The sequence below is a fragment of the Anomaloglossus baeobatrachus genome, chromosome 1, assembly GCF_048569485.1.
Source record: "Anomaloglossus baeobatrachus isolate aAnoBae1 chromosome 1, aAnoBae1.hap1, whole genome shotgun sequence".
Lineage (NCBI taxonomy): Eukaryota > Metazoa > Chordata > Amphibia > Anura > Aromobatidae > Anomaloglossus > Anomaloglossus baeobatrachus.
The window spans coordinates 647,896,423-647,911,234 of record NC_134353.1 but is presented as its reverse complement, the minus strand read 5'-3'; the positions used below and the strand labels follow the sequence as shown (position 1 = coordinate 647,911,234).

At 45.6% G+C, this 14,812-nt stretch overlaps 1 protein-coding gene across 1 annotated transcript in view; it reads right to left on the bottom strand.

Annotated features, from left to right (window-relative positions):
* LPCAT4 (lysophosphatidylcholine acyltransferase 4) overlaps positions 1-14,812 on the bottom strand; it is a 57,124-nt gene continuing 42,312 nt past the window's right edge. Inside the window, exons 11-14 of the mRNA XM_075319788.1 lie at positions 11,604-11,745; positions 10,053-10,151; positions 3,889-4,039; positions 1-714 (exon numbers count right to left, since the gene is read on the bottom strand). Of these exons, the coding sequence (XP_075175903.1) occupies positions 554-714; positions 3,889-4,039; positions 10,053-10,151; positions 11,604-11,745 (553 nt within the window). The 3' untranslated portion in view covers positions 1-553. The remainder of the gene's footprint in view (positions 715-3,888; positions 4,040-10,052; positions 10,152-11,603; positions 11,746-14,812) is intronic.

Here is a 14,812-nt window from a genome sequence, read left to right as displayed (position 1 = left end):
AATACACAGACTTTTTTATGAAAAATAATTATATCATTCAGAAACATGACAATAGCAGTAATACATGGGGACCAATAGAGATAAAATGTTGAAATAAAGGTAAAAATTTAAAATTCTTTGGGGGAAGGGAGGCTATTTCCCTGAGAGCTGAGATATTTGGGGTGCAAAGGTCACACCCAATCTGCACCCGCACCTTTCCAGGGTACAAACATGCAGAATATTGCTCCTTCAGCATAGCTTCTTTCAAGTTCTGCGCAATTTCAGTGCATGCCTCTCTCCATGTTCCTGGTTACTATGCTCACTACACTTCCCATTAAATTCTTGCACCCAGCTATCAGCTAAATGATTTAATGGAAATTCATGGGAATATTTTTCCCACTATGCAATTAAGCACATTTTATTGCATGTTCTCCATCTTCTGATGATAGAGTAGCTGGACATGCTTACAGCAACCATAAAATTACCATAAAATCCCTCCCTCACCAAGAAACCTTTGGAGTAAAACCCTCCCCAACTCCCCAACCCCCAGATAAAACCCCCAACCCTTAATATGTCAGTCTGCCTTGGGTCTGTCCTCAGGATTATTCTTCCTGGCACAGTCCCCATTCTGCAGGACACGTGATGGCTTCCTACGTGCTGATGCTGGAGGGCGCAGATAGAACAAAAAGAGATGGCGATAACATGGATGGCTTATAGCAAATTTCAGAAATCCATCTGAAAAGAAAAGAACAGTTCAGTAAGAACATTGATAAACACCTAACGCTTCAAATGGCATGTTATAGTTCTACCTATTAATGCCAAGTACTGACTATGCTTCAGATAACATACAATATATTATGCTGAAATGTGGTCTAAAAGCTTTGTAATTATGGCAACTGCAGACGGAACTGTGGTGTTAGCCCCCATATACACAGATTACAGTGTAAGAGGAGAAGGTGCTCAGATCTTTGCAGTCACCACTTTTTTATAGAGTGACTAGCCACTTTATCAGACACCATCTAGAGCTCTGCGGCAGAAAGAGCGCAATAGGGTTTTTTTCTGATGGTGCAGAAATAAAAAAAAAAATGAAGGGTGTCCCCTCATCTTATCTAGTTGTGTGGTACCCAACAATTGAGGGTTTACACAGGCTGCTGCAGACCCAAGGATGATGCCACAGAGAAAGACAATCTGATATGGAGTCGTATGTGGCTTCTCTGCACGACCATTGAACTGGATAAAAAGTTGGAAATTCCAAAATATATTCCGTATGGTTTATGATCTATGCGTTTCAAGGCTATCCAGCCTCTTCATCAGGATACAAGCATTACAAGATTATGGTTATAACCAGGGGTGGGATTCAGCCGGTTCTGTCCGGTTTTGGAGAACCGGTTGTTAAAATAGCAGCCGGTTCCCAGAACCGGCAAGAAACAGCGCTGGCGATCCGGTTCCCTGTATTAATTTGTGCTAGTGTCTCTTTAAGACACTAGCACAAATGAATCTCCATACCTCCGCGCCGCACTTCCTGGTTCAGTGAAGTGTGTCGGCTCCCTGACCCGGCGTGCAGAGACGCGATGACGCTGCACAGAGGTCACGGCAGTGTGAGGAGGTAGCTCCTCCTCCTGCCGTCTGTCAGCGTCACTGTGACTGCAGAGAGCCGCGGAGGAGGACGGAAGACAGAGAAGCAGCCGCCGGTGTTTGGAACAAGGTAAGCGCTTATAGAGCCGAAGATGCAGGGAGAGGGGCCGCATAAGAGGGCAGCTATATGGGGAGAGAGGCTACATAAGAGGGCAGCTATATGGGGAGAGGGGCCGCATAAGAGGGCAGCTATATGGGGAGAGGGGCCGCATAAGAGGGCAGCTATATGGGGAGAGAGGCTGCATAAAGATGGCAGCTATATGGGGAGAGGGGCCGCTATATGGGGAGAGGGGCCTCTATATGGGGAGAGGGGCCGCATAAGAGGGCAGCTATATGGGGCGAGAGGCTGCATAAAGATGGCAGCTATATGGGGAGAGCGGCTGCATAAAGATGGCAGCTATATGGGGAGAGCGGCTGCATAAAGATGGCAGCTATATGGGGAGAGCGGCTGCATAAAGATGGCAGCTATATGGGGAGAGCGGCTGCATAAAGATGGCAGCTATATGGGGAGAGCGGCTGCATAAAGATGGCAGCTATATGGGGAGAGCGGCTGCATAAAGATGGCAGCTATATGGGGAGAGGGGCTGCATAGATGGGAGCTATATGGGGAGAGGGGCTGCATAAGAGGACAGCTATATGGGGAAAGGCTGCCACATAAGATGGGAGCTATATGGGGAGAGGGACTGCATAGATGGGAGCTATATGGGGAGAGGGGCCGCAAAAGATGGCAGCTATATGGGGAGAGGAGGCTGCATAGATTTGAGCTATATGGGAAATGGAGCACATGGGATAAGATCTGCTGGGAAAATAAGCCATGATGGGATGGGATCTGCAGGGGAAAGAGACCACATGGGATGGGATCTGTATGGGAAAGGAGCCACATGGGATGGTATCTGCACTGGAAAGCAGCCACATGGGATGAGATCTGTATGGGGAAGGTCGTCTGTTCCAAATTTTAGCAGGCTCCTTTAGTAATAATTTTTAAAAATTGTAGAAAAACCATTTAATACAATATGACTGAAAGTGACGAGAACAACTAGTGCTGGACGGAAGAGTGAAGGTAGAGGAGAGGAAGAAGGGGAAAGAGATTATACTTTAAATTACTTGTATTTTTTGGTTGAGGAAAGTGCGTGAAAATGAATGTGGCTAACAAAATGGGTGTGGTTACAGAATGGGTGTGGTTTTCAACTGCGCGGGGTTTACAGAGAACCTGTTAAAAATTTGAATCCCACCCCTGGTTATAACCTGATGAAGAGGCTGGGTAGCCTTGAAATGTGGCGATAAACAATCAAGAAAATATTTCAGAATCTGACTCTTATCCACTTCAACAGTAGAGCAGAGATATCACATACTACGCTACTCCATTTCAGACACCCATATAGTAGCATATTAAACCTCCTTTGGAACTGCAGCTTCTTTTCGTGGCCTAGATCCCGCTAGGTGCTCAAATTGTGCTATAAAGGTATTGGCTTATGGGGGCATGAGAGCTTTTCACATGTGGTGCAAATTAGAATGAGGAACTTACAGGTTCTGAACTGCACATTCTACCTTTCCCCAGTGATGCTCTGTAGTATTAAGATTGGATTGTAAAGTGCAAGGAAGCAATAAACACTCGGTTATCTTCCTGGAACCAATCCATTATACAATCCTTGTGCAAAGGAGTCTTTCAGGTGTTTAAGCAATTTATCTACTGTTGGCAGCGGGTCCCCAAGAATCCATGTGCACTTACCCTTCCTGTCCAAATGTCTATCCACAGGTATCACAGGACCTAGGGTGTGCCCCAAAAAAAATATTCCCCACACAAATAATCCATCTCTGCCAGCTTTATCTGTTGACAATTGCTTGCCCTTCCATTAGCATGGTGCTACAAAATTCTGGATTCATTGACCACGTCTTCACTACTGAGGGATCATATTTTTTCCTCTTTAGCCCACTGAGGTACCTGTGTTCCTTACTCTATCCAAATTGTACCTGCACACTTCTGGTGGAGACACCACCACTACACAACAGCTGCACAGATATACCATGGCCAAAGGAATGAAGAAAAAAAAAAAACCAAAACAAAGAGAGACACTCCAAATCATAAAAATGAGGAATCTCTACTACAGTGGCCATAATGTGTAGACTGCCAATGTGTAAGCAAACCCATACCCCAATATATCAGAATATAAAATCCTGCTGTACCAAATGTAATGAATTATTCAGTAGTTGTGGAAAATGTTTAACAACAGCAAGTTCTCTAATAACAGCTACGGTACTTAATAGGTTTCTCACCTCGGGTAAGGCCTCTAGTCTCATGTGGGCACAGCTCTGAATATACTTTGCCACTTTCTGCAGGAGGTGATCCCACAAGTGAACGAAGAATGGATGAAAACCCATCAGCGGAGAGTAAAAAGCAGCCATCAGCATCACAGGTAGAAAAGAGCTAGAAGAGAGTGAATGATAACAGAATATAATTGGCGCAGTTCTCACTGGCTGGAAAGCACTGCCATTTTCTTTTAAGCCATGTTCACATAGCGTTTTGCTGGGGTTTTTTTTTTTGGGGGGGAGGTATGCAGATTAACCCCTTAACAACCGCAGGCAGTAATATTACCTCCTAGCAGTCATAGTATTGCACAGTATCTGCTGCCGGCAGCATGCCGCGATCGGCACACATCTCAGCTGATTTTCACAGCTGAGATGTGCGCCTGCTAGGAACGAGCAGAATCGTTAACTGCTCATGCCGTTTAACCCCTTAAATGGCGCTGTGAATATGTGACAGCGCCATTATAACCGCATCGGCGGTAAACATTTACTTACCGGCCGATACTAGAAGTCACGTGACGTGATCACATGATTTCCAGTGGTTGTCATGGTAGCACAGGGTCATGTGATTACTCCTGTAGCTCACATGAATTACTTTCGGTTTCACCCGGCCCGGAGCAGAGTGAGGCAGAACATATCTGCTGTTTACAGCTGTGTAGCTGTGATCAGCAGATAGGGCAGAATGATCGGATTGTTGATCCATATAGCCCCCTAGGGGGACTAGTAAAATAAAAGAAAACCCTAAAAAGTTCAAATCACCCCCCTTTTTGCCTCATTGAAAATGAAAGGGTTAAAAAAATAAAAAAATATACACACATTTGGTATTGCCGCGTTCAGAAACGCCCGATCTAGCAAAATATAAAATCAATTAATCTGATCAGTTAACGGCGTAGCGGCAAAAAAAAATTCCAAACGCCAAAGTTACGTTTTTTGGTCGCAACAAATTTTGCGCAAAATGCAATAACAAGCAGTCAAAACGTAGCATCTGCGCAAAAAATGGCACTGTTAAGTCAGCTCGAGACGCAAAAAATAAGCCGTCAGTAAGCTATAGATCCCGAAAAATGAGAACGCTACGAGTCACGGAATATGGCGTAAAACATGCGCCACTTTTTTGGACAAATTTCCGATTTTTATTTAACCCCTTATATAAAATTAAACCTATACATGTTTGGTGTCTACGAACTCGCACTGACCTGAGGCATCACACCAACACTTCAGTTTTACCATATAGTGAACACAGTGAATCAAATCTCAGAAAACAATAGTGCAATTTTTCTGCATTTGGAATTTTTTTGCAGTTTTCCAGTACACTATATGGTAACACTTATGGTTTAATTTAAACGTACAGCTCGTTCCGCAAAAAAACGAGCCCTCACATGACCACATTGACTGAAAAATAAGAGTTACGTCTCTAGGAAGAAGAATGGCGAAAAAAAAACGGAAAGCGAAAAATCGTCCGGTCGTGAAGGAGTTAACAGTTTGTTTGTTGGGGTTTTTTTTTTTTTTTTTTTTAACGGTATCGGCAAAAGCTGTAAGATATCAGAAATCTCATCCACATGCCTGATTGTTTTTCCCCTAACTGAATTAGAAAACTACAGCATTTCTTAAAACCTACAGCATTTCAATTCTTGCAGTGGCTTTTTTTCCACCCATACAAAGCAATGAAAAAAAAAACAAACCAAAAAAAACACCCAGTAAAATCTGCAGCAATGTTTTTGGGGAATAAAACTAAACTTTTATTAAAACATATACCATACTGAAAATGCTGCAACAAAAAGGTGTGACAATGTAGAAAAGAAAGCTGCAAAAACGCTGATAAATGGGCGTTTTGAATGCAGCGTTCCTAATGCTTAAAAAAATAAAAAAAAAAAAAGCAGGTTTTGGCACCAGGGAATATAAAAAGCAAACAAAACAAAAAGAAAAAAAACACACACACACGAACATAGTCTAAGGCAGGGGTCTCAAACACGCGGCCCGCGGGCCGCATGCGGCCCGTCAGGCTGCTTCGTGCGGCCCCCAGGCCCATGCCCCTGGTCACTATCGCGGCCGGTGCAGGGGCCGCAGCCACTGTCTGCACTTTGTTAGATGAGTGTTTTGCAGGTACTACGTTCTCAGAGGCAAGGACTGTGCGCGCGCAGCGCCGGCAAAACAACCATCTGATCTGACATAAAACGCTGCCAGGGGCTGCGGTCCCTGCACCGGCCGCGATAGTCACCGGGGCACGGCCTGCAGACAGCAAGAAGCAGAGGTGAGGAGCCGAGGGAGCGCGGGACAGGTGAGAAGAAAGGTGTTTTTTTTTATTTTTTGTGTATGTGAAGGACGGCATATTAACCCCTTAGCGACCTATGACGTACTGGGTACATCATGGCTCCCTGGTACTTAAGGATCCATGACATACCCAGTACGTCATGGCGAAATCGCAGCCCCGGTGGCTGCGATCGCTGTTTGCATTGCAAATAGCAAATACCTTAGATTCGGGGAGGAGGGGACCTCAGGAGGGGTGGTGTCTCCTCCACGGACCTACGGAGGCTGTGATTGGCTGTGCGGCGTTCGTCAGCCAATCACAGCCACTGTAATGTTGCAGCCATTGAAAATGGCTGTAACATTGAAATCCAGCCCTGATCAGTGCAGCTGTAGCACCGATCATTGGTTGGAGCTGGGTGACCTCAGTTTCACCCGCCCCCAGCTCTGATTGGAGAGACCGGCCTTGTGACCGATCTGTCCAATCACTGTGGATCTGGGGCCAGAGACCGCCCCCTCAGCTTCACTCAGGAATCTGTGGGTGGAAGCCGAGAACGATCGGTAAATTATCACCTTTCACCCGCCGCCGCCACTGCCCCCACCACCCATTACTACAGGATGGGGACATTACTATAGAATAGGGACAAGGTGGGCACATGACTATAGAATAGAGACAAGGTGGGCACATGACTATAGAATAGGGACAAGGTGGGCACATGTCTATAGCACGGGGACAAGGTGGGCACATGACTATAGCATGGGGACAAGGTGGGCACATGTCTGTAGGATGGGGACAAGGTGGGCACATGTCTATAGGATAGGGACAAGGTGGGCACATGTCCGTAGCATGGGGACAAGGTGGGCACATGTCTATAGGATGGGGACAAGGTGGGCACATGTCTATAGGATGGGGACAAGGTGGGCACATGTCTATAGCATGGGGACAAGGTGGGCACATGTCTATAGGATGGGGACAAGGTGGGCACATGTCTATAGGATGGGGACAAGGTGGGCACATGTCTATAGGATGGGGACAAGGTGGGCACATGTCTATAGGATGGGGACAAGGTGGGCACATGTCTATAGGATGGGGACAAGGTGGGCACATGTCTATAGGATGGGGACAAGGTGGGCACATGTCTATAGGATGGGGACAAGGTGGGCACATGTCTATAGGATGGGGACAAGGTGGGCACATGTCTATAGGATGGGGACAAGGTGGGCACATGTCTATAGGATGGGGACAAGGTGGGCACATGTCTATAGGATGGGGACAAGGTGGGCACATGTCTATAGGATGGGGACAAGGTGGGCACATGTCTATAGGATGGGGACAAGGTGGGCACATGTCTATAGGATGGGGACAAGGTGGGCACATGTCTATAGGATGGGGACAAGGTGGGCACATGTCTATAGGATGGGGACAAGGTGGGCACATGTCTATAGGATAGGGACAAGGTGGGCACATGTCTATAGGATGGGGACAAGGTGGGCACATGTCTATAGGATGGGGACAAGGTGGGCACATGTCTATAGCATGGGGACAAGGTGGGCACATGTCTATAGCATGCGGACAAGGTGGGCACATGTCTATAGCATGGGGATAAGGTGAGCACATGTCTATAGCATGGGGACAAGGTGGGCACATGTCTATAGCATGGGGACAAGGTGGGCACATTACTATAGCATGGGGGACAAGGTGGGCACATGACTATAGGATGGGGACAAGGTGGGCACATGACTATAGGATGGGGACATTACTAAAAGATGGGGACATTACAAGGATGGGCATAATACTATTGGATGGGGACATTACTATAGAATAGGGACAAGGCTGGGGTCATTACTATAGGATGGGGACAAGGTGGGCACATTACTATAGGATAGGGAACATTACTAAAGGATGTTGGCCAAAATTTCTATATAGTGATAATTGTAACACTATTAGTTACAGGAAAGGGATAAAATGTAAAAAAAAAAAACAACAAAATAAGGCATGACTTTTTTTTTTAACATCAATTTTTTTTTAGATTTAACCAAAAAATGTGCACATTTGTTATAATAAACAAGTGAAAAATGTTGAAAATCAGTCATCCAAAGGTGTGTAAAAAAAATATATATGGTACCAATAAAAATGTCACTTTGTCCTGCAAAGAATGCGGCCCCCCAAATTATTTTTTTCCTCGGTGCGGCCCATACACCCAGCCGAGTTTGAGACCCCTGGTCTAAGGCTATGTGCGCACTTACCGGATTTTGCCGCGAATTTTCCGCGGATTTGCTGCATGTTTCGCTGCAGAAAATGTTCATAACATCTCTGCAGTGAATCACCAGCAAATCCTATGGAGAAAAAAAATCCTGTGCGCACTAGGCGGAATTTGACAGCTGCATGTTTTGCTGCGGGAATCCCGCAGCAAAAACAAGTGCATGTCACTTATTTTCCGCACATCGCTGCGGGATTTCACTCCATTGACTCCAATGTAATCATGAAATCCCGCAGGGAATAACGCAGGCAGCAAATTCTGTGCGGTTCACTGCGTTTTGCTGCGTTATTCCCTGCGGTATTTCGCGGTTTACCTCCGGTAATGTGCATCGCTTGTCTGCGGTTTGCAGGGAAGTGATGTCATTACAGGAAGAGGAAGCCGTGCAGAGTAAACACACACAGATCACAGACACACACAGACACACACATCACAGACATAGAACACATAGACACACATAGAAAGCAAACGGAAATATAGAAAACAAAGCACGTGGGCTCCGCTGTATATTTACCGTCCAGCCGAGGTAAGCACACAGCGGCGGCCCGGTATTCTCAGGCTGGGGAGGGAGAGGGGCAGGGTTAATGTCCCCCGCCTCACTCCCCCTCCCGCAGCCGAGAATATCAGCCGCAGCTGCCCCGGGACTGTCGCATCCATTATGCGGCAGCACCGGCGTGTCCTCGGCTCTTCTTGCTGCCATGTAGCAGTGGCAGCAAGGTAATACAAGGGGTTAATCGTGGTGGATCACCGCCATTAACCCCAGGCTTGATCATGGCAGCGTCTATGTGACAGCTGACATGATCAACCCGTAAGTAAAGTGAAAAAAACACAGACACCAAAAAATCCTTTATTTTAAATAAAACAAACAAGCCTTGTTCACCATTTTATTAACCCCTCCCGCACCAAAGCTCCGGCGTAATCCACCGCTCCAGCATAATCCACAGGGTCCTGCACTGCTGACATCCAGCCGCGACTGTCACAGACACAGCGCTGAATGAATGCAGCAGACAGCAGAGGTAATTACCGGTCATTTCCCACGGCCGGTAATGTGAACTCACTGCCGACCGTGGGAAATGCAGCGATCTGTCATCTATCTATCTATCCCTCTATCTATCTATCCCTCTGTCTGTCTATCTATCCCTCTATCTATTCTTCTGTCTATCTACTATCTCAGAATTAAATGACTTTTTTTTTTTTTTTTTTTTTTTTCAATGTGCTTTATTGCATTGAATGCAATAAAGCACATCCCAACCCGCACGCGGCAAAACCGCGGCAATACCGCGAATAATACCGCGGTAAAACCACAGCAAACTGCATGCGGTTTTCGGGTGCGGTTTCCCGCGGTTTTTTACTGAGAGCCTGCGGAATGTACGCACGGAAATTTCATTTCCCAGTGCGCACATAGCCTTAATGTAAGTCTACAAGAGCCTGGTTCTACATCTCAGACAAATTGAGAAGTGACTTCCATTCTGCACAGCAAACACTGTGCATACACACAGAACACAGTACACACATACATAATAGATCATATATATATATATTTTATATATATATATATATATATATCTATATATATATATATTATATATATATTACACTTAACTACAATACTAAGAGCCCAGCAGAATAACTTACATCAAACGCAAGCTTTGCCAACTCCTCTGCGGAGCGCGTGGCATCCTGAGCTGCTAGGACCAGTGATACTTCTCGGAAATCAATCATTCCACTAGCATCCTGAGGAGACAGAAATTCACATACTGAGCTATTACTTTGTTTTTCAGTCTTCTTCTATAAACTACTGTGAAGTGCTTATCTGTGTTACCATATCATGCACTAGGTACGTGCTTTTGTGTATATCGCATCTAATGCTCATATATCCTGCATACATATATTGTAAGCCTGCGCAAGGAATAGCTTTGTGGAAGTGCAAGCTTGGCTTAGTATGACAGGTACGTGTTCCTTCTAGGCCTGGGTTTTTTTAATTAGACAGTGGAAAGTTTGATAGTGGGCGGCCATCCTCTATCCCAATTTTGCTTCAATAAACTTTTTGCGGTTTGATTTTTTTTTTCCTTCTTCATGGCGCTTATTTTATGGGTTAAATATTTTAACATTTTGACAGACTTTTATAGCTGAAGTGATACTGAATATGGTTATCTGTTTTATTTTTCCTTATGTTTATGTATATATAAAAACATAAAAGGAGGAAAAGTTGGTTTTTTTTTTTAATAACTTAATTTTTCTTCCTAGTCTACTTGGAGGACTTGAATATGCAATCATTTGATCAGTTGTACAATATACCAAAGTTCAATATGATGACAGGCCCATCAGTAAAGGATAATGAGATAAAAGCCAAGAGTGAGCTTAATAAGATTTTCCAACTGCATTTTTTAATGGCTACAATAAAATCTGATTAGGAACATAACAAAAGTATTTCCCGCTGTGCTTTTTACTGGTTTCAGGAAACCACGATCAATATTTTTAGCTCCGATTCCATTTGGATACCCCTAGAAAGCCTCAATACCACAATGCTTTTTTATGGTTTTCCAACACGAGTAGTTAACATGACATTGTATATCATTAGATAGATCAGTGCGTCTGGAAATGGGAGGCTGGTCTTACCAGTGAGGACCCCCCATGGTTGTTGGCAGCATTAATAAAAGACAATATACGCTGCACAGACTTGTTTGTGCCCCAGCAATGTTTGGTGTAGTAAAATTATGGACTCATTTGGAGTTATTCACAGTTCAGGAGACGAAATGGATCTGTAGTTTTAATTTTGGCATGGCCTTCCACCACACAGGGTGAGGAAGTCTAGCGAGGAGGCCCAGGTGTGACCTTAGTCTGTCTGGCCAGGCCTAGAAGAAGCCCTTATCTGCACTGGACTTCTAGGGTTAGGTTGGGGCCAAATGATCAATGGCAGAAAGATCCAGAGGAGAATTCAACTGGACATAACTATACTGCATTTATCTTTACTCTCATCACTAAAAAGAAATCCATTCCCTACAAAACATAGACTGGTTATTTCTGCAATAATGTTTTTAAAGTAGTTTTTAACATATAACAAACTCTTACTCCAAATGTGATGTGAGCTGAGCTTTATATAGCAAAGAGGTCTAATTATACTGAAAATTATGACAGAAAGTCAGAAAAATGATCCAGTCTCTCAATAGCGCCCCAAACCCTTACCTTGTGAAAGTAACTGAAGACTCGCGAAATGACATCAGTCTGCGTGAGGCCAAGTTTCTCTGCCAGTTCATCCAATCCCACACGTGAACAAACCCCCTCCAAGCAGAGATCAATGAGTCCCTGCACACTGTCAAATGAGAACCTGTGGAACAAGTGGACACATTCTCAGAAATGTAGGGCTTCTTTGTTAAATGGGATGTAGCTCCAGGTTTTCAGTATAAAACAGTCTATATAACATACAGTGGAAATACTGAGGAGGGTTGCTTTACAGTACAGTTTAAGTCCTCCTCCCTGAATAGACAATTTGCATAATCTGAACACAGTAGAGGTTAAAGCAGTGAATTCAGTCATGTATCTCTTATCAAGCTGCCTGCTGTTTACTTGTATGAAGGTGTTATCACTAGGGACTTATCATTGCGATTGTGATTAGCAGCTCACTGTCAACACACAATGTATATACAGAGTCTGGTGTGGCCAGGGTTAGGTTGCTCAGCTCTGCTTCTTGTTACATCTAAAGGCCTCTTTACACATTGAGACTTTCTAGCGATCCCACCAGCGATCCCAACCTGGCCGGGATCACTACAAAGTCTCTGGTGAGTCGCTGGTGAGCTGTCAAACAGGCATACCTGGAAAACGACGCAACAGCGATACGGACCTGCAGAACGACCTAGCTAGTCATTGGGGACGTTGTAAAGCAGCTTTTTGAAAGGGAAGTCGCTAACGAAGTCGCTGTAAAAGGCCCCTTTACACACAGACTTTCTAGCGATCATGCTGCACAGTGGGAAAAAAAAAGGACCAAAGAATGGTCCTGAGAGATGTGTAGTGATCAGCAACCTCACAGCAGGGGCCAGGTCGCTGATGTGTTTCACACACACTGCAATGTCGCTGGGGAGGTCGCTATTACGTCACAAAACCGGTGACGTTACAGCGATGTCGTTTGCGATGTTGCAGTGTGTAAAGGGGCCTTAAGAAAGCGGATTGTGTCACAACTGCTGCACCAAGTACACAAAGTGATAAATCTCTGGATTCAAGGTCTCTCTTTTTCTACATTATGCTGCTCTCAGATGAGGTAGCAAAAACCTGGTGACAGATTCCTTTGAAAGACCTGCCTGGACCTTGACGCATATATTTTTCTGAAGGATCAGAATCCTTGATCCTTCTCTGAAAACTATGCACAATATTTATTAGGTGGTGACGTTTTGCCTCGCCAACTGAACCACCCAGCAAGCAGTATTGTTCCTCATGTCCAATGTCAGATAGTTTCATGTTCTATGCCAGGAAAAAACGGATTTTTGTGTACTCACCGTAAAATAGTTTTCTCTTAGCCATCATCGGGGGACATAGGACCATGGGTGTTATGCTGCCTATCCATAGGAGGACATTAAGTAGATGCAAAAAGCATTAGCTCCTCCTCTGCAGTATACACACCCTGGCCGGGCCAGGCAACCTCAGTTTTAGTACACAAGCAGTAGGAGAAGAAAAATAGTAAAAACTTCTCAACTGAGCAACATGAGAAAAAAAAAAAAAAAAAAAAAAAAAAAAGAAAGTCATAACCAAACAAGGTACTGAGAGAACTAAGGCCCAACAGGGCAACAGGGTGGGTGCTGTGTCCCCCAATGATGGCTAAGAGAAAACGATTTTAAAGGTTGAGTACACAAAAATCCGTTTTTCTCTGACGCCTCATTGGGGGACACAGGACCATGGGACGTCCTAAAGCAGTCCATGGGTGGGAAAAAATAAAAGACAACACAACCCAAGGAATAGGAACCAGTCCCAGACAGCCTGGAGCGCCTACTGAGAGAGGTGCTCTACTGCAGTTTGCAGAATTTTCCTACCCAGATTTGCCTCAGCTGAAACCTGGGTATGGACTCTGTAATGCTTTGAAAAAGTATGTAGGGTAGACCAGGTCGCAGCCTTACACACCTGTTCCACTGAAGCCTGATGCCGAATGGCCCACAAAGCGCCAACTGCTCGCGTGGAATGAGCCCGCAGCCCACTAGGAATGGGCTTGAGTTGCAAGCGGTAGACTTCCTGGATCGCAGAGCGAATCCAGCGAGCCAGAGTTGCCTTTGAAGCTGCCTGTCCCTTCTTAGGCCCCTCAGGAATGACGAACAAAGAGTCAGTTTTCCTAAAGGGGGCTGTCCTGGATATGTAATATCTGAGAGCTCTGACGAGGTCTAACAAATGCAGAGACCTTTCCACCCTATGAACTGGGTGTGGACAAAAAGGAAGGCAGAACAATGTCCTTGTTCAAATGAAACGGGGTAGGAACCTTTGGAAGAAAATCTGGAAGGGGGCGCAGAACCACCTTGTCCTGGTGAAAGATCAGAAAAGGCTCGCGGCAAGAGAGTGCTGCCAGCTCCGAAACCTGTCTGATGGACGTAATTGCCACCAGGAATGTTACCTTCCAGGACAGAAGAGCAAGGGAGGATTCCTTGAGAGGTTCAAAAGGGAGACCTCTGGAAACCGTCCAGAACGAGATTGAGGTCCCATGGGTCCAGCGGCCGTTTGTAAGGGGGAACTAGATGGGAAACGCCCTGGAGGAAGGTCTTGACTTGCGGCTTTTGAGCCAGGCGGCATTGGTAGAAGATTGAGAGCGCTGAGACCTGCCCTTTAAGGGAACTGAGAGCCAACCCCACTTGCAAGCCAGACTGCAGAAAGTCGAGAATTTTGGGGATGGCCAGAGGCATAGGCTGGACGTTAGTTTCCCTGCGCCATGAAAAGAAGATTTTCCACGTACGGTGGTAAATGCGGGATGAAGCAGGCTTTCGGGCGCTGATCATAGTGGAGATAACCGCGGGGGAGAATCCCGCTCTTGTTAATACCGAAGTCTCAATGGCCATGCCGTCAGCTTCAGGGCTCTGGAGTTCTGATGGAAAATGGGCCCTTGGGTCAGCAAGTCTAGAATGTCTGGAAGGCGCCACGGTATGTCTGCGAGCATTTGAACTAATTCGGTGTACCAGGCGCGCCTGGGCTAGTCCGGTGCTATCAGTATCACCGGGACTCCCTATGCCTTGATCTTCCTGATTACCCACGGCAGCAGGGGTAGAGGAGGAAATATGTAAGGCAGGCGGAAGTGGTGCCAGGAGCAGACTAGAGCATCCGTGCCGATGGACTGCGGGTCGCATGACCTGGCTATGAACGCGGGTACCTTTGCGTTCAACCTTGAGGCCATTAGATCCACGTCTGGTGTACCCTAGCGAGTGCAG